Source organism: Helicoverpa zea, chromosome 21, assembly GCF_022581195.2.
Source record: "Helicoverpa zea isolate HzStark_Cry1AcR chromosome 21, ilHelZeax1.1, whole genome shotgun sequence".
Lineage (NCBI taxonomy): Eukaryota > Metazoa > Arthropoda > Insecta > Lepidoptera > Noctuidae > Helicoverpa > Helicoverpa zea.
Window position 1 is genome coordinate 3,924,542 of NC_061472.1, and position 25,534 is coordinate 3,950,075.

The window sequence follows — 25,534 nt, forward strand, 5'->3', positions numbered from 1 at the left end:
GTTAAAGTCAAAATGACAAGCACAGACATCTCAGTTAACAGCCGCGTTTGAATAACACGGCGGATGAACAAAGCAGAATGCTGCATTAGGAGTTAATCAACGTAGAAATATATTCACGTCCATGTTTATTTTGCATGGTGGCGCTTTTAAATATTTTAAGGAATTAATCGAGTTTGCTGAAAAAAATCCATAAAATTATGAAAGAAAGTAGCTATGCTAAATTATCGATTTCGAAAGCAGAATGTCCAAATCGTACTTAAACTGATCTAGGCAAACTTCCACTTAAATACTTGTGAAATTAACACCAATAGAATAATTGCAGCTTAAGATGAAGTTTATGCATTAAAACATTGTAATGTCGTGAAAGTAGAAATTGGAAGCGATAATTTCCTAGTATTTGAAGAGAATGTAGTGAGCTTAACGCGTGACGGGTAGCTCATATGAAATGGCTGACCCTTCAACCTTACGTGCAATGAAGATTGAAGAACCACCACACCCAGCTTATATCTACATATTAAGAATTTTATACAGGTTTGTAACATTTAAATGTTCGCTTGCATAGACAACAATACTTTCCCTTGCTTTCCAATAAATAACATTTTGAATTCGGAAATATATAACGCAACTCGCCATTTGCATTTCAAATCCCAAAAATCGTGTTCATTCTTGGTACTTGTGACTTTAAACAATTTCTCAAAACAAGCATTGAATGGGGTACTATTTGTAATCCCTTCTATATCAAACTCCTAAATCTATAATCACGGTTGGAAACTCAATGTTCCGATCGGCTGAACCTCATTACAGCCAGCTAATGTTTCGTCATATTTCTGCACAATATTAAGGCTATCGCCGGGGGCTGTGAGCGTTATTGTGGGGGATTTTTGCTACAATATGTTATCAGCACTGCGTACCACAACCACTTTCGCAGTGCTTTCTAAATCCCCCAGAAGATTAGCACGCAACTAAAATACTGCCGGTGCCGACACGGAAGCTTTATTACCCCCTGTTCTAGTGATAGTATCAATATAAATATGTAACATATTGTTGCCATCTCTCGTTTTTGCTTTTTCATCTGGAATTTCATTTCCTTGACTAAGATTGTTGGAATTTTTAAGGCAGCATTCTTGTTGAAGAGAGTTTCATATTTTAACTTGCTATTTGCAGTTGAAGGTGTTTTGACTGCTCATTGACTGCATGTCATTCATTTCTTAATACGTGGCTATATATACTAGCATAATATTGGAGAACAATATGTCTAAATGTTCAGAAATCTTGATGATTTCAGAAGCAGTTCAATACTAGCCAACCCAACATTTTCAAGTTTTATTAGCTTCACATCTACCAATGCACGTTTAAATCTATTAACATAATAAATTATTCCAACAAAACAGTTCAAATTCGTGATCTTCACTAAATCAAATGCCGACGATCTGTCCTACTTTGTTCGTCCTTTAGAGTGCAGTAAATCTTATCCGCGGGCACTATTACTGAATGCTACTTTGCACGTAGTATCTCCGGCCACCACGGGGCGCGATGGCGCGATAGTATCGCGTTGACGCCGCGGGAGAAATATTGCGCGCGCGCAGACTCACATCTGGAGACCCTATGTACTACCACACAGCTGAACGAAAATAATTCAACTCAACTCTGAAATACAATGCTTATTTTGGACTTCTAAATTCAAATCCAGTATGAGCAAGCTCAGCAATGGATTGTGTATAAGTGGTAGCGTTTTGTCGTGTACCACCTTTTGGTATATTCCCGGACTTGTAAGAACGTGCCTTATTGCAAGTCGCAAGTTGTGAAATTATTCCTTTGTTACGTGTAGACATAACAAATTTGCTCAGTAACAATATTTTAGCTTCCCATAACATTGATTTGCTCAAAATACTTTTGTTGTTTGCAGATTTGAACAAAGCTGTAACAAAACGAATTTGCGCGACTTTTATGGAAATGTTAAGATTAATTAGTGGATTGTCTATATTAAATGCATTTGAATGGCTCATTAATCATATGTATGAAACATAAACATATTGAATACTTTCTCTAGACAGAAAAATCTAGATGGCATCTCTTACGCGTGACGTCACAAGTTACAGATGTAACGAGACGTGTAGACAGGTCTTGAAATAGATGAATCGAACCGTGACCAAACAGTTAATACTCATTTGTAAATTGATACCTATTAGGAGACGTGACTAGGGAATCTAATAGATCTAAGATTCGCACGTTATGTCATGAAAAATGTATGTAACATTACATCTGCTCATATTTTTATTTACATTGCAACTGAAATGCATTAGAGGAATGCGATTCTTCCTTATCAAGTACACCTACACGGTTTTTATCTGCCACACCTCTAGTACAAAAATTCTTGATATGCATTTTTTATTATTTTACAACATTTTTATTTACCACATTCAACGTGAGGCGTTTTGTGGTGCACTTTTGTTTTGCAATTGTTTTTCATTCGTTCTATTGTTTCACTGTATGTGTCTTGAAAATCCTTCAAAAACTAAAAAAATGCAATGGCTATCAACTGTTGAGTCGTCCCACTCGCTTCAACCGCGTCCACGACAAGTGGGGGACTGTGACGTCGTGGTGCAACGGCTCGCCGCGTATGCGCGGAGTCCAGAGGTCAAATCTTGCTCGTGCACTTTATCTTGCAACTCGTTGCTATTATTTTATTAGAAGTGTTAACTTGCTGTTAGTTTATATATTTCCTTAGTGCTTTATTACAAAAATCTATCGCCTTCTCTTAAAATGTCTGACATTAAAAGCCTTATTAAGAAACGTGCTTCAATTAAAGCAAAGCTTACGCAATTTTCTTCATACTTGAACATTTCCAAGTCATGTGAACAGTTGAGCGAAGTTCAGATTGTTGAGGTTGAGTATAGACTTAATACTATCGAAAATCTATATGATAAATACGACGTGTTACAGGCCGACATGGAAGCGAGTGGGACGACTCAACATCAACTATGTTAGATCCAGGATTTCTAATGATCGAATCTTCAAGAGGAAACACTGCGCTCATGACCAGGAACAGTGATTATGCTTACCTACGTTATTAAAACAGACTACTCTCAAAGAAACGACCAGACCTATCAAAATATTTCGCCCGTCGAACTAATTCTATTATTTTAATGAAAAAAAGTACACCAATTTAATCTGAAACTCTCTCACATTAATCACATGCGTGCACGCATCGTTATAAAACAAACCGCGAGTCGGATTCGCCCGCGGGAGCGAAAGTCGCTACCGATGTTGTCCGACGCCGCCCGACGTCGGCCGATCTTACACCGCGATAAATTCATTAATCACTTACACTACCGGCCAAACAAAATGGTACCGTTTTCCTACATTTACACTGCCTGCCAGATTAACTGCTATTGCTTTCCTATATCGTTACTAATAATGCGAAATTATTCCGTGTCTCGATTGCATATTGAGACTATTTGTCTTAATATTGTACCGTAATCTTAAGTTGGGAAATCTTTGTAGATATTGGTCGATTGATGTATTGGTTAGTGCAGAGCAGAAATGACAAAAACTTTTTTGATATATGACTTTCAAAGAGAATGACAACAATTCTTCATATATTTCTTAACTAGCTTCTGCCCGCGACTTCGTACGCGGATCCTGTCCCTTATGCCAGCGACTACGGGGTCAGCAAAATCAAAGATCTGAATAGTCGCAATAGACGTGACCATAGGTATAAAAGTAGTGACGAATTCGTCCGCATTTAAGTTGTGTGTGGCAAAAATATTAGGTACGTAAAAAAACATTAAATAGATGACAAAGTCGTGGTGACTTAGTGGAATTCGTGGTGGTTTAGTGGGTAGAGAATCAATCTCTTAAGTATGAGCGTGCGTCTTTGATTCCAGGTCTGGCAAGTGCCTGCCAATGCAACTTTTCTAAGTTCGTATGTACTTTCTACGTATATTTTGGATACCAAAGACCGTTATTTGGAGGGGATGTTAAACTGTAGGTTCCGACTGTCATTGAACATTCCATTCTTGGCAGTCGTTATGGGTAGTCAGAAGCCAGTAAGTCTTATCAAGGGGTGTTGGGTTGAGCGGGTAACCGGGTTGTGGAGGTCAGATAGGCAGTCGCTCCTTGTAAAACTCTGGTACTCAGTTGCATCGTGACTGGAAGTCGACCCTAACATAATTGGGACAAAGGCTCTTGAGATAATAACGACAATAATAATGAGATATAGGTACCGCAGGACATCTGAGGCTGATGACGGGGAGTAGCGACCCCGCGGGGCTATATATACTGAGTTCTCCAGGGAGTGTATACTGTCCCCCATCTCCGGCCGGTCGGAGTGAACCATGACGGGGGTAGGTCTCACGCCTCTGGCTTGGCTAGGCCGTCCAGAGTGGAGTCGCTAGAGCAGGATTAGTAGCCCTGCTCGGAAGGTAGGTGCCTCATGGTAAGCACAGGGAGCGCGTAATCTGCGTTTAAAGTCCGCCGAGGTATCCTCACCCTTCAGCCGCTCATGTCCCTGTTGCCCTCTTGTTGCTATTCAGTGACTGGTTCCCGGGGGCCCAGTAAGTGAGGTGGCGAGTCTCCACCTGCCGTTTTTACATGTACCTAATAAATTGTCATCCACTAACATCCCATCACAATAGCCCAAGTAGTTAGCAATAGTTTAGCACAGAACCAGGGATTGTCTTTTTTTTAACGACGTCCACCGGGGATTGTCCTTGGATTGATTTCTATAGTGTATAAAGGGATAATCGTCGGTTTTGTGTCACCATTTCATTAAAGTTGTCTCAAAAGGACTTCAGCGTGTTGGCTTCGGCCCCACGTTTGCCTCCCAAAAATTCGGAACTCTGTAGTCCCGAGGTCTGGAAGAGACATACAAAATAATAATGAAATATAACGCAACAAAGTTAGAGAGTGGTGGCTCGTGACGCCACGTTTAGGTATGTAAAATTTGTACTAAGCGGTGACTTAACACGAAATTAAAGCGTTATTGTATCTTCGTTATTATTTGTTTGTGTGAGAGAGAATAGAAAAATGCGTCAATAGAGAGTGCTTATCAGATTGAACCACTTTTGCTAAAACGTCATATCTTCATATGCTTCATATAGTCTACCAGGGCTCCTGGAGTTCCACATCAGGTGTTTTACATCTTCAATTTTATAAGTCAACAGAGAGTGCTTATCAGATTGAACAACTTTTGCTAAAACGTCATACCTCTATATGCTATAGTCTAGCTGGGCCCCTGGAGTTCCACATCAGATGTTTTAGATCTTCAATTTGTATAAGTCAATAGTAAGTGCTTATCAAATTGAACAACTTTTGCTAAAACGTCATACCTGTATATGGTACAGAGAAGCTGGGCTCTTGGGGTTCCACAACAGGTGTTCCAGATCTTAAAATTTATTATCTCAGCTGAAAATGCTCATCAAATGAAACAATTTTTGCCACGGCACCATATTTGTATCTCTTATAGTTTTATTGGTCTGTTGGAGTTCTGCATCAGGTCTTCAAGTTTCGAAGATAAATTATAGCCTATATGTTGACCAGGCTTAATACTGGTACAACAAAGAAAAAATCATTGAAATCCGTTCAGTAGTTCGGAAGATTAGCGTGTACAAACAAACAGACATACAGACATACAGACATACAGACAGAAATTTTTTTTTAGATTTGTGCTCCATTACTGTTTCTAAACCCCACCCAATTATTATTTTTTTAATATATTCAATGTACAGACACAGTTTTTTTACAGATTTATTATATGTATAGATATACAAAAGATTTTGCATGGGATAATGTAATTTTATCAGGTGACAGTCGCTAAGCTTCTTAACGACTTTTAATTCTTATAACTGTTCCTTATGTTTTTCCTACACTTCTCAAGTAAAGGACACTTAACGTTCAGCTCATTACCTGAAACAATTTTACTGTATCGACGGCCATTTTGCAAATGGCGTCCGTTTCTTGTCAGAATATTTTAATGACGCTCATTTATTTAGACACGCTTTTATCTGTAGCATTAAATTGCGTATAATCAAATACAACTATTGCCGGTACAAGGGGTACTAATATTATAGATTACTGGTAGATTTACTTAAAGGAGGAAAATAATCCTTTCTTAATATTGTTTAAGCGAAAGTAAAGTTAGACTGTTCACTTATTTGTTACGCTTTTACGGTGTAACAGCTGTAACAATTAAGATAACATTTATATTCGATATGGGGATAGATTAAAATCTGAAAAAAAAAACAGAGGCGCGTGTAAGTTTCTCAGGACGTGAGTAAACCCGAAAGAAACCACTAGTTCATATAATTTTCTAACATCTTCTATGAGCTTGAAAAAGGTCATGTTTTTACCTTATCTTTTTGTGCCGACTAGGTCATACAATGATTGATAGTTTAGTCACCAAGCACGTCCCAAACCCATTTCCATTGTTTGTCACAAAACACACAACTTTTCTGAAGTAAAAACAATCAACTGTACACTTACACGTACTCCCACACACTGCAGATTAAACAGTCGTCCGACAGTTGACCCAATGGTTGACAAACATTTTTTTTAAACAAAATCTTGATTCGAATCAAAGTTTTCAGTCAGTCTGGTGCAGCTAAATACCTGATCTTTGTAATGTGCGTAGTACGATTCATCTTCAAACTGATTTATGAGCCCAAACGAACTATCGGCCGACTAAAAGTTTGCAGTATGTGGCTTAACGTGACATTATGTGTACGCTCGTTAACAAAAGGAAATAATTTACGCATTTTACCGTTGGCAATTTCCTCTGCACGCGAGTGTAATCTGTAATGTTTTAGTTCATAGTTAAATGAGCTATCTGAACAGTCGTCATTTGTACTAATCAGTGTATTTCTTGCCTATTAGTTAAGCCTTAGAGCGTGGTTATTATATAGGGCTATGATTTTAAACCTACAGACTTAAATATAAAATTACTAGAAGTTATTTTATACTAGCTTTTGCCCGCGACTTCTTTCGCGTGGAATAGTAATTTCCGGTAGATTTTTGGTTTGACCAATAGGTGGCGCTGTATGTCCGGAATACATTTTATTTTTATATTTTTTTGTAATAAAAACTATCCTATGTCCTTTCTCAAGTTCCAAACTATGTCTGTACCAAATTTCACACAAATCGATTCAGTAGTTTAGGCGTGAAGAAAAGACAGACAGACAGACAGACAGACAGACAGATAGACAGAAAGACAGACAGACAGAGTTACTTTCTCATTTATAATATTAGTTAGGATTTGTAGCAAAGTATCTTCCGTGAAACGACAGAGTGTTCTTGAGTTAATTATTTTAAACTACAGTGAGTGTTTTAAATTCATTGAAATATTATAAGTATTGTAATGCACATAAGATTGTTACTCACCCTAATAAACCTTACTTATTTCGCATATGCAAGATCTTCGAGGCTGAAGAATAAACTGCTACATTATTTCTCCCATTCTGACATCAGTTAGATAAAAAAATTGAATTCCAGGCGTGCAAGATTACAATGACAAGCAAAACATTTTAAATCTATATTATGAACGTAAAATTTATTATACTGCATTATACAATGTCAAAAATTTCAATAAATTTTCATATTATTATTAAGGCTGTATTTTGCTACTTCAGAGTGCTACACTAGCGGATTCATCATCACACACGACCAGACACGACACTCCGCGAGAAAAATAAAACCTGTCGCGCGGTTTCAAGTGCCATGGTCTATCACAGATAATCTTGTTTTGCAAATACAAAATCTACATAAAACTTTACAACCCGGCAAGTAAGTTAGGTAGTAGGTACCCTTTTACCTTTGACTACATTCACATTTCTCTTACAGACTCGATAGCTCGAACTACAGAGGATCTATTAAGTCAGATCGATGGCTCCAAATAATAGATGGCCATGTCACAAATTGACTTAAGGTTAATTGTGACAGCGACCTCTATTGGAAAGTTGCAAACGCATTAGTCAATCAAGACAAACGTTTTGTTATCTATGGTTTTATTGTAATGGGAACTTTATGTAGTCTGTGGTGAAGATGTACATAATATTTTGTACACAATAGTCTAACTTTATTGCTGGTTTGTAAGCAAGTCTGTTTTGTGTTATTTACGTAATTATTAGGTAAGAATGGAAATGCATTTTTGCTACAATAAAATTACCAAGAAGAATGCATAAATCGTGTTTTATTTTATCCAATTCGATTCAGGTTTTCAACCATGAACAAACAAGGTATGGATTAATTTTCGTACATTAGTTTAGAAGCTACATAGTTTACACTGTTTAACCTTTTGAACACAACAGATTTAAGACCAAACTTTATTGGTATAACAGTACAATTTGCTGGCCCATAAATGAGGCTGGCTAATAACGAAATATTAATGGCTAATAGTAGTACATAGTTCTACAATGTAAGCGATATAATAATCGTAAACAGCCGTTTTAATTAAAGCGGAACATTGTTTGTATGGTGTAATAAATATCAGTATCTAATGACCGGTACTAAGTTACGGTTGCTACTCGATTCTAATAACTTATCAAGTGTTACGCGTTAATTTCTGCGTAACGTATAAGTCTTTAAAGGGAAGTCTGTCTGTTGAATGAATTTAATTTGGATTGAATGAAATTGAATCTGAAGTTATTCGGGTTCTGTACTACAAACTACCTTGGACCAAGGATAAAGTAAATGAATAAATATGTATTGAGCTAAAAGATAAGCTTTTCTTTATAGCAGGGATGGTGAACCTTTATTGACTTACGTGCCAAATTAAATAGCAAACACAATCATAATTATAGAGGCGTGCCTTTAAGGCAAATAGTTAACATGAAAATGTAAAAGATTATGACGAAGGGACTTGTTTTTCATTCTCAAATTTACATTAATGCTTAGATCTCTTAATAAAATAGGTTCTATTCTGAATATGGGAAGAATCCACGAAAAACATTTAATAGTACGTGGTTATGGTACAATTTCAATTCAAAACTAACTAAAACTTGCAAAATAATAGCGTGCCCATATTATTTAGCTGCGTGCCACCACGGGCACGCGTGCCATTGGTTCGCCATCCCTGCTTTATAGCATCCAGCGAGGCAATTCTGCGAGTCTTTTGGTCCCTGTTGACAGCGCTGTATTTATTATATTTTTGAATAAACCTGAAAATTGTTCAGTTATAAAAATATGTTCTAAAAACACTAGATTCATATTTCAAAACAGCATTAGCAAAACTGTTTTTGAAATGGAAAGTAACCTCAAGATTGGTGTCGTAACTCAATTTTATAGTACCTCAGATACTACAGTAGTATTCATCGCTAAGTAAGAAAGTGTTCCATATAAGGCTTTTATTTCCTTTTCAATTTGAATACGTCCGTACACACAGCCTGACCAGCAGTGTGTACGAGCCTTGCTAATCAGATAAGGCCAATTTGTAAGCCGGTAGATACATGATCTCAGATGATCTGATGACCTCGAGCTTACGCCGCTCTCGTTTACTTGAGATTCTACTATCGTTGCATAGATTTATCAATTTAAATGGACATTGTGAATGTTATTTCGTTTATTGAAATGTTTCCTGTGTTTCTGTTACATTTTCTATTTGTTATTTATGATATAAAGGACAAACGGCAAATAAGTAGGATCATAGAGAACATAGATTAAGAAAAAAATATGAAGAAGGAGATGAGAGCTACAATAAGGTAACATTAAAAAAAAATATTGAAAACATCCTGTCATTATGGTAGGTCTATTTTTTTAATGAAAAATAACAAAAAGCCATGTGTATACATATTATGTTCTGATGTTATTTTTCAATGTACCTAGATACTCTCTGACAATTTAATTTCCCTTTCAAAATCTGATTTAACAAGATCAATCCCGACACAAGCTATCATAAGCATATCTTCTAAAGCATCAGTTAAGGGTAATTTGTGCTGCCACAGATACACGATCGGCGATGATCTGATGACCTGCGCCTGCGTCGGTTTAGTTAAACGTTACTTGCGATTTCATAACTATCGAGATATCTTCTAATTTGTCAATTCTTGTCGTTAAAAGAAAGCTGAGACAGTATTGATTGCTATCCTGTCTTGTCTCTGACAGGACACTCAGTAGCATTTATGTCAAGAGTACATTCATCGTGAGCATTATTGCAGATCAGAGCCTTTTGATAAACCTGTCAAAGAGTTAACTCCCAATACCTATTCTATTAACTAGAAATCTGATATATGCTGGCCTGTCGGGCCCTGGAACTAGTGTAATAGAATGATGGAATTTAATTTTGGAAAACGAATTGCAAATTTAAATAGACCTCAGTCTGAGTCTGCCCGTGACCATGGATGCTGTAAAGGATCCGAAACGTCGGGATTAAATAATATAATATAACCGCGATAAAATCCGTAAAAGTAGTTTTATTTAAATGTCTAATATTCGCGTAAGTGTCAGATATCAATACGAATTGCAAATGTTTCGAAACAAATGCACAGCGGTACGCTACATTGTGAGTTTTTCCAAGTTCCTATTTTGCCCCTGGTTTTTCTATCAAAGCTTCCATGATAATATGCATATAAGTACATACATAGATTCGAGTAGGGCCAGCTCAGAAAATATGAAAGTTATACTTTTTGTTATTTACATATAAATTTCTTTAATATAGTATTATAATTATATAGTTAAGTTTACATATTTGCTTAAGCTTTACATAACACGGATATCCTACAGTAATCCCATCATTAAGAGCCCATGTAAATATCTACCACGATCATGATAAGATGTGCATTCATAGGGCTTATCATGCACTTATCTTCAACTGCAATAGCTGGAGGTGGCTGGGTAAGGGTTAACTAGTACATTATGCATCTGCTGACCTTAGCCCTGTGGGTTTGTGTTTTAGCTTTTACAAGAGGTTATGTAATGGTAGTGATATTTTGAATGTTTGTGTGCAGTGGAAGTGTGGTACTAATATGTTTATTGCGTTTAGGTATAGACAGCTCCAGAAGTTTTAATTGTAAATAATCAAATCAAATTAATTGAATATTTTAGAGTATAGAGATAAGGTAACTTTAATGAAATTGTGTGATTAGAAATCAATACTTAAGTAAGCATAATAGGTATTTTGGAAATTAATTACTTAAACCTGGAATGATTTTATTAATCACCTCTTCTCTTGAATTAGGCTCCAAAATCCTAAAATCAGTCCTAGAAAATATAACCCGGATCTCCAACAATCACACAAACAAAACAAACCTCTTTATACACATGACTTATCTATGGTTAAGCACAATAAATCCATAGGGCACACGGCACAAAGAGCTCTCGCTCACGAACCGTCGAACCTAATTAAGGGCATCTCTCCATCGCTGGCTGATTTATTATGGTCATTAGAGAGAGCGAGTGGCTAAGTCAAAGCCACGCGGATCGAACGATCATGAGGTTAAGCAACGTTTGGCGCGGAGGGAACGTGGATGGGTGACCGTCTTGTCGTGATGGGTTTTGGAAGGCACGATAAATTGGTGGGTCCCAGCTGTAACATCTTTGGAGTAACGGGTAGTTAGAAGCCAGAAAGTCTAACAACCAGTCTTACTAAGGGGTAATAGCCAGGGTTGAGGAGACACTGGTACTCAGCTCTATTTGGTTAGACTAGAAATCAACCCCAACATAGTTAAGCAAAGGCTAGGCAAATGATGAGAGCGTGTTCGACGAGTCACGGAGTCGCGAACTAAACCACGTAATGGATACCGTAATAAGGGAATAAATTGCAAGTGATGTATTGGTATTGGGATGTTTTATTGTGCAATTCGTTGGCGTTAGTGTTGGGTTGAAGTGCCTTATTTGTAAGGTATTTGTAGAAGAAGTATATAACGTGGTGTTAGGTATGTAGCCATGGTTTAATACATGGCATGTTCTATTGTTATCTATGATTTTTGCTGAATTATTACGGCGAATACCTATAGGTATCTGTAATCAAGAATTTGAATACCTATTAATTTACTTACAGTTTACTTGTAAAAGCCCCTATTAAAATACAAGAACACATAGTGAGCAACAGCTTTAGCAAAATGATATATTTTGCTGTCCTATAAATAAGGGCTGTGTGCTTTTCAGCACTTTAACAATGACACTCCTTAGGTAACTCCTTAGGTAAACTAAGTTTGGTTTCCCTCATAAACCTATTTTATACAAAAAGTAAAACATACTCCTTGATGGTCTCCGGCATGGTAATATAGCGTCTGACAGAGAGAAATGGAAGCAAAAATCATATTGCGCCCACCCCAAAGAATTTGGAAGTCTTTTCTTCCTGACCTGTTCCCATACCTAGGAGTTTAAGTTAAACTATCGTCAATGGCTATCTTAATAAGTTCTATCTTCTTAATCTTGCCTTTATTCAGTGCAATATTTTTCAACTTCCATTCCTCTTTGTCATAGATACTAATATTCATTCCCTTCTTACTCATGTCATCTTTCAGACATCTTTTTTTTCTTTGGTCTAATTCACATTATTTCTAATTGGCGTCAAAGTAAAGACCTTAAAAACTATTCCTACCTTATGTTCACTGAGTTTCCTCAGCAGGTCGTGGTAGTTCGCGCCCCGGGCTGCGGCGAGTGACGGCGGCGGCAGGCGGCCTTCCATGCAGTGCAGCCAGCGACGCAGGCATCTTAACTCGTGAGCTGTGTCTGGTTAACAAAAAAAGGGAGAATAAATAGGTATTAATTAATCTACATTATACTAATTATACAGAGCATTTTTTTGTTTAAAGGTTGAAAAAATATTTTTGAAGCTACATTCTGTTACTAAAGGGAAGCTAATATACAGGTCCCATACCCAGGTGGCTCTAGGTATATGTATTTTATCTGGATATGGGAGGAAGTCCCCCGGGACGCAGGTGAAACCGCGAGAAAAAGTACCTAATTAGATATGAGGGTAGGTAGATAGGACTAAGAAAATAATTAGTAGTAACACTTTGGTGAATTAATATTATAATTACTGTTATTTTTTCATTGACCAATATCAATGTAAAGGAATCATTTGTAAGAACCTTGAAGCAATACATCAGAATGATAACACACCTAATTATCTTACTCGAGTTCTTAAAAGAGGTAACTTACCAATAAATATTTGAAAATAGTGGTTTAACTGTAACTTAATTACGTCCAGTACAGACATCGCACTATAACACTGAAAAACGTGTTGCAAGTGTTCTTGAACAGTAATTACTAACAATGATACTTGAATTCAAAGTTATCTGTTTATTAGCATGTTTGATTAAAAGTTTTATTATTCCTTTTAAGTACCTACTCTCTACGTTATATTGTTAAGCGCCATCTATTGAAAACTTGATGGTACTACTAAAGTAACCGCAGCGTGAATAACAGACCTGCATTGTTAGTGGTACGCCCGCTTGCTCATAGATGGCGCTGGGCTCAATTATCACACTACTTGGATGTAGCTAGATAGAAGCAGCTTCAGGTACATTTCCAACGCTTGTCCCACACTTATTAATTCAAAACATTTTGCTTGCTAGTATTAATATATAATATGATTTACTAACCAACTGTGTCAGAACTGTCTCCCTCTCGATGCTGCTGCTCAGGACTAAGTAGCAGCCGGAGACCTTCCCACTTCACATTCAAATGTTCTATCCGCCACGTCACCTGGATTGTAAGGAAACAAATGCCAGTAAGTAAACTGTGTACATAGGTACAAATATTGATAGTTTTGGTGAAACACTTACGGCCAGTTTCTTCATCAAAAGTTAAAGTTAAAGTAATGTCTAAAGTAAAAGTAACGGTCAAATACGTTTTTTCAAGGCTAAAGTGACAGCAAAACTAATGGAAAAATTGAATTTGATCGTTACTTTTACTTTAGACATTACTTTGACTTTTACTTTGGCTTTAACTTTTGATGAAGAAACTGGCTGTTATTCGGTTATAGTTTTGTACCATTGACTGTTAAGTTTTGTTATTTGTTAACTCGAGGGTTGTCATAAGTTTGACCGCTATGTATCTGTCTGATATTCGTCTTTGGCACTGTAGTGAATGTTCTTCTTTGGCTCTTACACGGGCAAACTGATTTGGTGGCGGTTGTTCTAGTAAACGACTTCGAATTTTTTGCTTGATTTAGAAAATAAAGAATAAATAAAGCCCGCAAGTACTCACTTCAGCACTGGCTTCTGGTATACGTTCGAGTATAGCGGTGGCCTGCTCGATGAACTTGGCGCGGCGCGGTTCCACTGACACCAGCTCCGTCATACGACTCTGTAGTCAACATATAATTAGTAATAATTAATACTATTGTCTGAAGAAATGCACATGAAAACTCTGTTTTTTCTCCAATAGTCTATTCAGTTAGGTCATGTTTATATTTATTGACTAACGAGATAGAAGCGAAGTTTCATGCCTTTTTATATGCAAGGGTACTGCAGATGTTCATATAAAGAGGAGAGGCATAAGCGAAGCTTAGAGACCTCACAATCTATATTAAAAACTTCATAGGTATATTTATTTGCCTGGCGTCGTCTGCGAAGTCAACTTTTCTCTTACACAACCTAGGCTCCATTGAAATCCAGAAGAATCTAAACTCACCATCCTCAACTTCCTACTGGACAATTTCTCGGGACTAGAATAGATCTTCTCCTGCACGTGGCTGAGCCACTGGCAGAGCTCGTTGAACTCGGCCACCAGCTGGCTCAGTGACCACTGGCGGTTGTACCCAACTAACATACACTAGCAATACTCAATACCCACCATCCTCAGCTTCCTACTGGACAAGTTCTCGGGACTAGAATAGATCTCCTCTTGCACGTGGCTGAGCCACTGGCAGAGCTCGTTAAACTCAGCCACCAGCTGGCTCAGTGACCACTGACGGTTGAACCCAGCTGTCGGGTTTAGAAGCCGCGGGCACTGGACTGAGCTGTGAAGGAGTTCGCCGTTTGCTTCCTGGAAAAGGACAAAAAAAATATTGAGTTAGTTATTTGCTTTCTTAAATGCTATATACTTCCTTGAATATTCCCCTTATTGTTTACTTCCCTTTTATATTTTCCTATGTATGTACTCCTCTTGTATTTATTCTAAATACTACCTACTTTTCTCATGTAACCCCTTATGTACTCTCCCTTTAAACTCCTGTAAGTATTCCGTTATTGTTTATTCCCTTTGCATGCTACCCCTATGTTCTTCCCAATATACTCCCGCTGTGTACTTTATTTTATACTTAATTATGTATTCCTAATATCTTCCTAGTATCTAATAATTATTTTTTTGTAATTTATGTACTCCCTCATGTACTTTCTTATGTTCTTCGATTACATACTTCTCATGTAGTCCCCAAGTAGCCTTCTAAAAATAGCAATCAAAAGTTTCTAGAGCTATACCTTGCAGCTATCAATGATCTGGTTGTCCATGATATAGTCGTAGTGGTGCTGCAGCAGCGGCCACAGGTCGTCTCCGGCGCCACGCCTCGCGACATGGCTCCTTCCTGTCATGTACCCCATGCCAGAGGGACACTATTATATTTCTATTACCTTGCAGCTATCAATGATCTGGTTGTCCATGATATAGTCGTAGTGGTGCTGCAGCAGCGGCCACAGGTCGTCTCTGGCGCTGCCGCCGCTCGCTGCAGACCCCCAGCTGTGGCGCCACGCTTCGCGACATGGCTCCTTCCTGCAATGTGCCCCATGCCATTGGGACACTATTATATTTCTATTACCTTGCAGCTATCAATGATCTGGTTGTCCATGATATAGTCGTAGTGGTGCTGCAGCAGCGGCCACAGGTCGTCTCCGACGCCACGCCTCGCGACATGGCTCCTTCCTGTCATGTACCCCAACACCGGTGGAGCACTATTTTAACATATTTGAATTACCTTGCAGCTATCAATGATCTGGTTGTCCATGATATAGTCGTAGTGGTGCTGCAGCAGCGGCCACAGGTCGTCTCCGGCGCTGCCGCCGCTCGCTGCAGACCCCCAGCTGCGGCGCCACGCTTCGCGACATGGCTCCTTCCTGGAATCATAATTGTAAAAAATACAGGATAATATAGGACACAAAAGCAAATAACTGCTAAACTTGATCCACCTCATACGTAGTGCTAGGTGTAATCAATGAACTTTCCTCAAGCTGATGCTTTGCACCTAGCACTGAAGCTGTTGGCACTGGGAGTAGGGAGATACAGTTTGAGCCAATGTTTGGATTCTTCCCGGCAGCTATATAAAATGCTATTATAGCTAGTATATGTTTTCTACAGTCAGTCTGCTGAAAGTCAGGCAACAAAAAGCCAATCCTGTTATATGCACTCTAGCGAAGATGATCAGTGTTGAAGCATAAACCATCCATTTTACAGACACAAGCATTCAATTCCCAACAGTGTCTTTTGAACTTGCAACTTAACCAAGTTCTAAACAGAGAAAGTAAATACCTTCTACCACAACACTACATTGAAACTGCCCAAGTTCAATGACAACAAAACCGCGCTGTTTACCTCCAAAGCGAAATGAAAACAAATGGAGTATTTATTAATTGTTGTTAGGTCATGCGCAACAAGGCTTGCACTCGTAGGCGCAGTAGACTATAAAATAGGCTTTTTGTCATGCCCGCCATTGGAGACTTGGTACATGCTAGTTTTAATAAGTATTATGTAGCAGGTTATTTGATATTGCTACTGGAATTACAATGCCTGTTTTCGAGCTTGAACTTTCTTGTGTTTTATAGAATGCACCTATCCCTACCACAAGACGACCTACTGACCAATGCTAGCCTTGTAGGAGTTATTATGACGTTGTAAAATATCATCATCATCTCCCAAACTGCTCAGGTAACTGGGTTATGGAGGTCGGATAGGTAGCCGCTATATGTAAAACACTGGTATTGGTACTCAGCTGCATCTGGTTAGACTGGAAGCCGACCCTTACATAGTTGGGAAAAAGCTCGGAAATGGATTAGTATGGGTACAAATTATCCCTGTTTATTCTTCACAATATAATTTCATAACATATACCTCTTTTTAGTGAGACTATGGTAAGGCCGCTCGAGTTGTTCGCAGCGGCCGCCAGGCGGCGCGGGCGCGCTCCTCAAAGATGACAACGAGAAGCTACTCTTCATTGAAGAGTGTTCGAAACCTGGAAATTGAAACAATATTGGATTAAATTCTTATATGATTTAGATTTTTTTAGGAAAAAACATGAGGTGAAGTGATCTTTTAACCGACTTTTCGAAACTATTTTTTGGTTCACGCAACATTCCTTATGCAAAGCCAGTTTAATCATAATTAATAACCTAACCTTGGCAAAATGACTGATACACTAAAATATGTAAATATCCCGGGTTATGTAATAAATTATTGTGTGTCGTTCTTTATGAGGATTATAATAAGCCTCACACGGAGTAGGTAGTACTAAAGCCATAAAATATGAGCATTATGAATATACACTAGCTTTTCTCTTCGGTTTCGTTCTTCTGCAATTTGCCTATTTGAGATATAGTAGTAAGTATATGTTAAGCATAATTTCCCTTGTCAAAACAGTCTTGCTGTGAGCAATAATCTTTGTTAAGGTAAAATTGGTTCGTCCACACTTTCAACATTTTGTTGTTATCCGTCACCATGGAAACCAGGGTCGAAACTGTCTGCATACCCACCTAAGAGGTCTTACTGACAAAACGAATAGAAAGATTGGTCTACTTACTTGTGGACATCTTGATCGTTTTATCTCAGGGAACTTCTAATACATCAATTTACTAATAAATCAACATTAGGGCCCCACGAGTCGTTTGTACTGTCTCTTCAATTCCTTAATCTTTGTACTTCAATACGATGTTCAACCGTATTGTTCTAGTAATAAAGTCTAAATTGCTTCGTTTAAATAGTGCTATGGCGACTAGATTCGTTTTCTAAAGTTAATAAGTACAATAAATATTGATTGGATCATGTAATCTTGCAGGACTCATGAATTTGAAGGATGCTTGTTGTTTTGGTTACTTTTTCGGTGGTCACATTTTGGTTGGCGGTTCTGCGTTCTTTTGCCGCGTTGATTTTTGCCGGTCGGTCCTGGAAGCAAAGAAAATTTGATTGTTAGAAACTTTTTGAAGAGTTTTTGAAGGCTTTACTTGTAGTAAGGTAATAGTGACGGAAGCCCATTATGAACCAAGATTGATCGTAAAATAATACACGTAGCCATCTTTTGTTATAGGACGCACATATCCAAAAAATCCAAATATAGAGACATAACTAACTTAATTTTTCGTCATTACCGTGTACATTTTTTTTGCTCAGAAAAAAGTAATTAAAAGATTGCTATGTAACATTTAAAACGGAACAGGATGCAGGAACGGATCCAAGGCTTTCACCGGACATACCCGAGCGTCATAATTCGATATCTTACAAAGGAAGCTGATACAATCAATCAGAACGCAACGGTTCCTAAACACCATATAATTAACGTTAACATGCAAATAATTATAGTGCGATTGACAGAAATTCTCACGAGAAATTAATATTTTACTATAGCATATATGATACTAATTTTATGAGATACAAGCCCACATATACGAGTTCGTAGGTTGAGGTGTGAGAAACACACTGAATTCTCACATTTGTACTAAACTTTACTTAGGTAGGTACGATATTGTTTGCAAAAGCCGAAATTATATCGATATCATAACAATCGATTGTAACACTATTTTCACGTTTCCTCAAGCAAAAATAACTCATGAACAAACTGGCAACTTCATGCAAAATCTTAGTCATTATCAACACCATATATGGACGTTAAGTTACGGGTAACTTAAGCATTCAATCTGCAATCTCCGATGAGTATCTTACATAACAAGCAATACGGAAGGCGTAACTTGTATGTTATGAAAGATTTTAATTTTATTTACGCACTTCATACAATCGGAGTTACCGTGAAATGATTAAGTTTTAACAAGTGGTAGTTTACTACTGAAAGTAAATAATATTGTAAATGAACAGATTAATTGACTGGACTGTTTATAGTTGAAAATAAGTACAGCATCCAACAAACACAAAAATATGAAGTTTTAAAGATGCACGAACGTGAAGTAGTCGTATCTAGTTTCGGCCGTCCTTCGGAAATCAAACTTTTTTGTCGACTTATTGTTAGTATCAAATACGCAACCAAGTGATGTATTACAGAAAAGACAAGGTTAAACCATAGAAAAAACTTTCTTATCCCACATCCCAAACATTGTCAAAACACATTCGTTAACAAGACATCAAGCAACAACATTACACAAACAGGCATCACTCAAAAACGAAAGTGAAAACACCGGTAGCGTCCAATATAAACAGCTTGGAAGAAAAAAACCTACATGTTAAGCCGAGCCCTTATCTCATAATAGCCTAAATACTTTCTCCAAAGTACCGATTGTTTTCACCGTACGTCACCAAGGGCGACTGACGACTGCACGATTGGAAAGTCGCAATTTTCCTTCACTGTTTCACACCAATTTGCGGATTTACAAGACAAATCGCTGCGACACGCGCCCGGAGGCTAGTTAGTCGTTACTAAAATGGACGATTTGTGAACGTTTTTGAAATTGTTTCGGATGGTTATGGAGTGAAAATAGTGTTTGGAGTAGTTCCGTTAAACGTTTAAAGAGAGCATTATCTTATTGGAACCTGGTTCCTATAAAACCTCGCATTAAATATTAATCCTAATAGTGGGTAAAGAAGAGCTACATAGATCGTTCAATGCAGATCATTATCACCATAATAACTTAATAAGCAAACCAAAAAAAGAAATGCTGTCACGCATCAACAGTAGAAAAGCTTAAGTTGATAGAGCCATAAAGGCAAAACAACGCAAACAATATAATGACAGCACATATTTATATACAACCACTTATCATCTTTATTTACAACGCACGAAAACAAACTGAGAAGAAAAAAAAACATTTGCCCAAAACTTTTCCCATGGTGTAAAGTAAACATTATTCACTTTCTACAGCTAACCCATAAACCGCATGCTATGGGTCAAACTGACCTCCGCAATATTGTAGAACAATTTGATCTGAATACTCTAACGGTAAACACATTATACCTTAAATTTATGGCTCTAAGATAATAGCATAAGCTGTCTCATGTACTGAGAATATTAATTCTGTTGTTTTTGTAGTTAATTCAGCCATTTTATGGTTCAGTGTCCTAAATGTTACACAAGAGAGGTAAGATAGGATAGCAGCACTAACATGGGTAGCTATTTCCATAATCCTTGTTAATAGAATTAAGATTACCCAACTATTCGTGGAAGAATGTTCGTTACGGATTGAATACGAAGCACGGCTTGATCAGATCTCATTTGAAATTCTGAATATTCCCGAACTACACGTAACGTTTAGTTGGAATTAACAGTCATACACAGATTCCTAGAATGCATCGGTAGAGAACACAAACACGACAGTTGTAATGAGACTTAAAGACTGCAAACACTGATTTATAACCAGGAAAACATGCAAAAGAAAAAAGATAACGCAAAGGTAATAACACCAGTGATGTTTACTAAGGAAAAGATAAGATTTAATAAGTAACCTGACCCTCAGAGCTTCTTAAACCTAAGTCTCGAGATAGCATTGTTAGACTTTCAACATTCTTCCTCAACAGATGTCAGATCTAAAGAAAAGAGTCTGCTTATTACCCTCAAAGGTCAAGAAAGGGAAATGGTTAAGACTCTGCAATCCTTGCACGTGAAAGGTCATCTAATTAGGTGCACTTTGGCATCAAAATGAAGATTATATCAAGATGATGAGTTGCAACTAACTATGGATTAATAACAGTAAGTGACGTTTGACCTCTGGTAACCTTACAACAACTAGATACCTGTAGAAAATTATGAGAGTTGAACAGATTGACATTTCAACCTAACATCAAAAGAAATTGAAACGAAACCTAGTTTATAATAACAGCATTAGACATGATTGGGTAAGAAACTACAAAATATAAACTAAAGCTAGTTAATCTTAAAGTGTTCATTTAATTATCTAAAAGGGATTGATTCTAATCAATAGAAAAAAGTTTACACTAAAACGTTTGATACGTTTAATTAAGCTTTTAAGCGCAGCAATTCAGTTGATTTTATCGCGGCAGACTAACTGAACGTATTGACATGTTCAATGATCATAGTCAAAATGGTCTATAGAGATAGGTATGAGATACAAAGTCTAGACAGATGAAAATATAAAGACTTCTTTGTGGCATCCCACTAGGTGGTCCAATCAAATCCTAGGACCAAACGATTATTTCACTTGCGCACACTTTCAAGTAATCAACGTTACTCAAAAATTTCTAATGGTTATATATGATTAACAAGCGGGTAAAAGTTAAGATGTGTTCTGACAGATTAAAAGATGAATGCGTTATTTAATTTGAACGAAACGAAAGTAAATACGTTCCCTATCAAGATCATTACGTGCGAAACATATTCTAATTTTTGAACAATGAAAAAAGTAGTGTTTTACACATAACTTTCCCTTAAAAAGTTATTAAAACTGTAATAGGTTGGAGATTAATAGACGCCTGAATAAACGCCTGATTTAAAGGAAGTATAAATTGATTTTTTTTAACGAAGACTGGTTCAAATTAATCTAAAGAGATTCTTCTTTTACTCATTGAAACATACGTAACGAGGTGTGTAGTTAAAAATGAAATTAAGGCGGATCTTAATGATAGATGAATCAATCATCGTCGCTTGACGGAACTTAGTGAATGCGATTGAAATAAATCTATTGATGTAATGAATGCCTTGGGCAGGTGCTCTTTAATTTTAGAAGATTAACACACTTAAGCTTGGAAGACTAATGATTTTAATATTTCAATATGTATCATTGGTTTACCATTGAATGACGACAATATGCGGAGCCCTGGTGAATGTGCTTGCCCTTCATCTCCCGTTCGTGTTTCTGAAGTATGGAATGATGCTAACGATATACTGAAGTTTGATTGGATTGAAGAATAACTCTTAATCATTCATATTAAACAGTCAGCCAACAATCAGGTTAACCATCGATCGACAGTTTAGTCTTTAGTGTGCGGCTTCATTGGCTTTAAAACGCATAAAGAAAATCCACAATTTAATGTATCTTGTGTAGTCCCTCTCTGCCTTCTTTCATCTTCCTCACTACATAAGATCGAAGCGATAAATCTAACTACATCTATCATTGTTACACTGCTTTGTTTAATTTTGTTCGTATCTAAGTAAGCTATCAAGTATCAAGAACATGTACACTTAATTAGAATATGTTTACTTAGACGTAAAGTGTCGGTGTAGTTGGTTTAAAAAGTTTTGATACGTCATGTTTAAGGTTCTCATGAGGCAAGCGCAGACAATGGATCGTGATTTTATAAAGAATGTTTTGTTAAACGAAGCCTCTGGTGTTACATTGTGGTGCAAGTTTATTTTTAAATCGAAGAGAGAAGAATTCTTTGGCTTGCGTACTATGCTATCAGCTGAAAGGTAGAGGGAAGTAGTGGCTTATTCTTAGATGGTATATGATGGGATTGGGATAACAGAACGATAGTTTTGTATAATAAGGAAACCTTTTTAAAACCGACAGTAGATAGCCTGAAGTTTGTCCGTCCTTGTGAGTCTACAAAAATGTTTGTCCTAGAGTCATTTTCGAAGGAACATTTATTCTTTTAGCTGTGCGTTGGTTGGCCCATCAATCAGTCAGGCTATATTTATTCAGTTGGACATCGACACATAAAAGTACGGGCCTAATATTACTTGCGTGGTAACGGCAGATAGAAGAGTATGGAAGGAGAAAACATGGTGTGCCGACCCCAAGTAAAACTGTGATAAGGGCAGGAGCATGATGATGATGGTGATGATGATGAAAAATAAGGGCCTAAATCGCTATCGCTTCCGCTTCTAACTTAGAACACCACATTAACTAAAAGGTTATCAGATCGACAGTGTTAGCGTTACTACTTTCATCCAATATGAAAAGATAAGTTAATGAGCAACTTGTATTATTCAAATAGATAAAAATGTTTTGGCGAAAACTCCCACACAATAGTGATGTACTGGTAGGAGAAAGGGATGTGAATATTGATATAATGTTTTTTGTAACTACCTGGAAAGTACTTGGTCAGTTGCACTATTTTTTTTCTCCGATAAATCGTAGCAAGTAGCGGAGTAACATTCATTAAGAAAGAATGTAACTTTTAATAATTGATGCTGATTAAAAAATACATATTTCTAATCACATATAAAAAAATGAATCACCTCAAAAACATTTAACACTCATTCCTGTTATCTAAATATAAATACCTTCTCAAAAAAAGACAATCGAAATAATATCTTACCGTAACAATAAAAAACGATTCATTCTTAAATCCAGTTCTCGTTGAATGACTTCCCTAAAAGGGCAGAGCAAATAAAAAGTTGCGCGCGCGCACCCAGCGATAGGACGACGACCACACGGCTGCTATGTACGAGAGTTATTTGTTTTACTTTGGAATTATACGATATTTGCTTTATGAGACATTGTAATTTGATTTTGACCTTTGCTTTATCTGTTGTGAAAATAGTAGGAATTTTGAATAAGAATAAGGTATAAAAACTATTTAAAAGAACGTACTAAGACGACATCCAAAAAACTATTTGAATTAAAAACTTACTACACGAAGTACAATTAATACACGAAGGAAGCGCAATTACTTAAATTAATACACGAATCAATGTCAAACTTCTAACACCAAAATTGATTACCAACAAAACAGAGCACCAACACAAAAGCAAAGTAGTCCTCATAAAACTTCCGACATTCGTGTTGAACTATCATAAAACACCAGATATAATCTGGAATGTTCTCCGGCCGATAATAGGGACTCCTCGGGAATCGACTCCGGCGCAGCGGATCGTATCACAATGGTGTAATTATCCAACAGATCAAAGGATCGCTGGCTAGGATATAAGACCTTATACAGGGGAGCCTTATTTGGGAAATGTGATAGAATTTTATTTAGAAACTAAACTATGGGTTTGTTTTGCTGTTTGGTATTTAAGAATGAGAATAATCTAGAATGGATGATGGTAATGATGATGATAGATGTATGGTCGATGATTTTTTTGAAATTGGAAATGGTTGAAAACATTCGTCACAATCAAATGTTGGAACGGGATCCATATTTCTTTTTAAACATTTGAGCTTGCATTTGAAGAGCCATCAGTGATGATTTTTGAACTAGAGAACAAAAAACTTTCGCCAAGTTATCTTCTGGAATCATAGGTAAGTACAACAACACACCTACAAGATATTGTCTCGATACACGTACTCGTACAAAACATCGATCTAAACTTTCTTCAACCGAGTCTACCGAATACGGCAAATCGATTAAGATGCTCATCTAGATAAGTGCAGGACCAACATTACGGCGAGAATGTCTAATTGATAATTTATAGCTTTAACGGGAAATTTTATTATCACAATATACCCTTTTTTTTTTTTTTTTTTTGTTGTCGCTGGGCTAAAAATGCTATTACGCATCCCCTTCCCGTCGGGGGACGGGAGAGGGGTATGTGGGACTCCCCGGTAAAGACGTTCCCGGTATACCCACTAAAAAGGCCCAGCGGCACTCCGACCTCGCCTGAGTGGAGGGGGTCTGGGAATCTATGGCATCCAGTCCCCCACCGGCGATTGCCCGCCTTACGGCAGGCCCCTCATGCCTCCCCCCAGTGGGGAGGGGGTCCCTATGATGGCCGGAGCACAAGGGGCGGTCCTTGTGGTGCAGGCGGTGGCACCCCCGTGCCTGTCGCCCGCTGATCACCCCCCGGGGCGGATGGGGACGGACGTTGTGTTCGCCGTCTTCCACCCCTTCTTCGTCTGCGGTGCGGCGCCGCGAGAGGGTCGCTCTCCCGCACGCGCTCCGCCGACTCCTTCTGTGACATGACGTCCTCACAGAAGGAGGCCACCGCTTCCCATGCCTCCTCACTTCGCAGCATGGCAGCAATCACGCTGGAGAGCGAGAGGTCGTCCCCGACTACTGCCACCAGGGTGCGGCGGGGTTCAGTCCACGATGGGCACACCTCGATTGTGTGCTCTGCCGTATCCACCTCGGCTTCACAGTGGTGGCACTGTGGAGTCTCCTCCCTCCCAATCCGGTGCAGGTACGATCCGAAGCAGCCATGCCCGGACAGCACCTGCACCAGACGCATCGAGAGGCACCCGTGCCGCCGATCGAGCCATCCGTTCAGGACAGGCCCGATGGCATCCAACGTCCGGCGACCGAACGTTGCCGAGGCAAGGTCCTCGGCCCAGTGCCCAGTTATTACCTCCCTCGCTTCCTCCCGAACTTCTTCCCGTTCTATTGGGTCCGGGTGCCGGTCTAGAGCCCTCTGTGCCGCCTTCCAGTCGTACACTCTGGCGAGCACCCAAGCCTCGAGCTCCCATGGAGGGGTTCCCGCCAGAACGCACGCCGCCGCAAAGCTCACTGTACGGTACGCCCTCGCCACCCGCTGCGCAATGACCCTCTGTGGCCTTCGGATGGCAGCGGCGTTTCTCCGTCTGCACAGTGAGTCTGCCCAGATTGGGGC

The 25,534-nt window shown here is 38.3% G+C and overlaps 1 protein-coding gene and 1 long non-coding RNA gene across 6 annotated transcripts in view; one reads left to right on the forward strand and one right to left on the reverse strand.

Moving 5' to 3' along the window:
• The window catches only part of LOC124640558, a 289,989-nt gene that overhangs the window by 152,771 nt on the left and 111,684 nt on the right, over positions 1-25,534 (reverse strand). For 4 of the 5 annotated variants that reach the window (XM_047178361.1, XM_047178356.1, XM_047178357.1 and 1 more), the window contains 7 exons: positions 17,669-18,030; positions 16,984-17,104; positions 15,854-15,992; positions 14,737-14,928; positions 14,149-14,247; positions 13,542-13,644; positions 12,536-12,666 (listed from right to left, as the gene is read on the reverse strand). In XM_047178361.1, coding sequence (XP_047034317.1) covers positions 12,536-12,666; positions 13,542-13,644; positions 14,149-14,247; positions 14,737-14,928; positions 15,854-15,992; positions 16,984-17,104; positions 17,669-17,678 — 795 coding nt within the window. In that variant the 5' untranslated portion in view covers positions 17,679-18,030. Of the gene's footprint in view, positions 1-12,535; positions 12,667-13,541; positions 13,645-14,148; positions 14,248-14,736; positions 14,929-15,362; positions 15,502-15,853; positions 15,993-16,983; positions 17,105-17,668; positions 18,031-25,534 lie in introns of those variants that run through there. The other variant, XM_047178360.1, reaches the window with a different exon arrangement.
• On the forward strand, positions 8,081-17,077 carry LOC124640559. Its single transcript, XR_006985566.1, has 3 exons — positions 8,081-8,112; positions 12,560-12,696; positions 16,994-17,077. It is a non-coding gene; the product is annotated as an uncharacterized LOC124640559 (long non-coding RNA).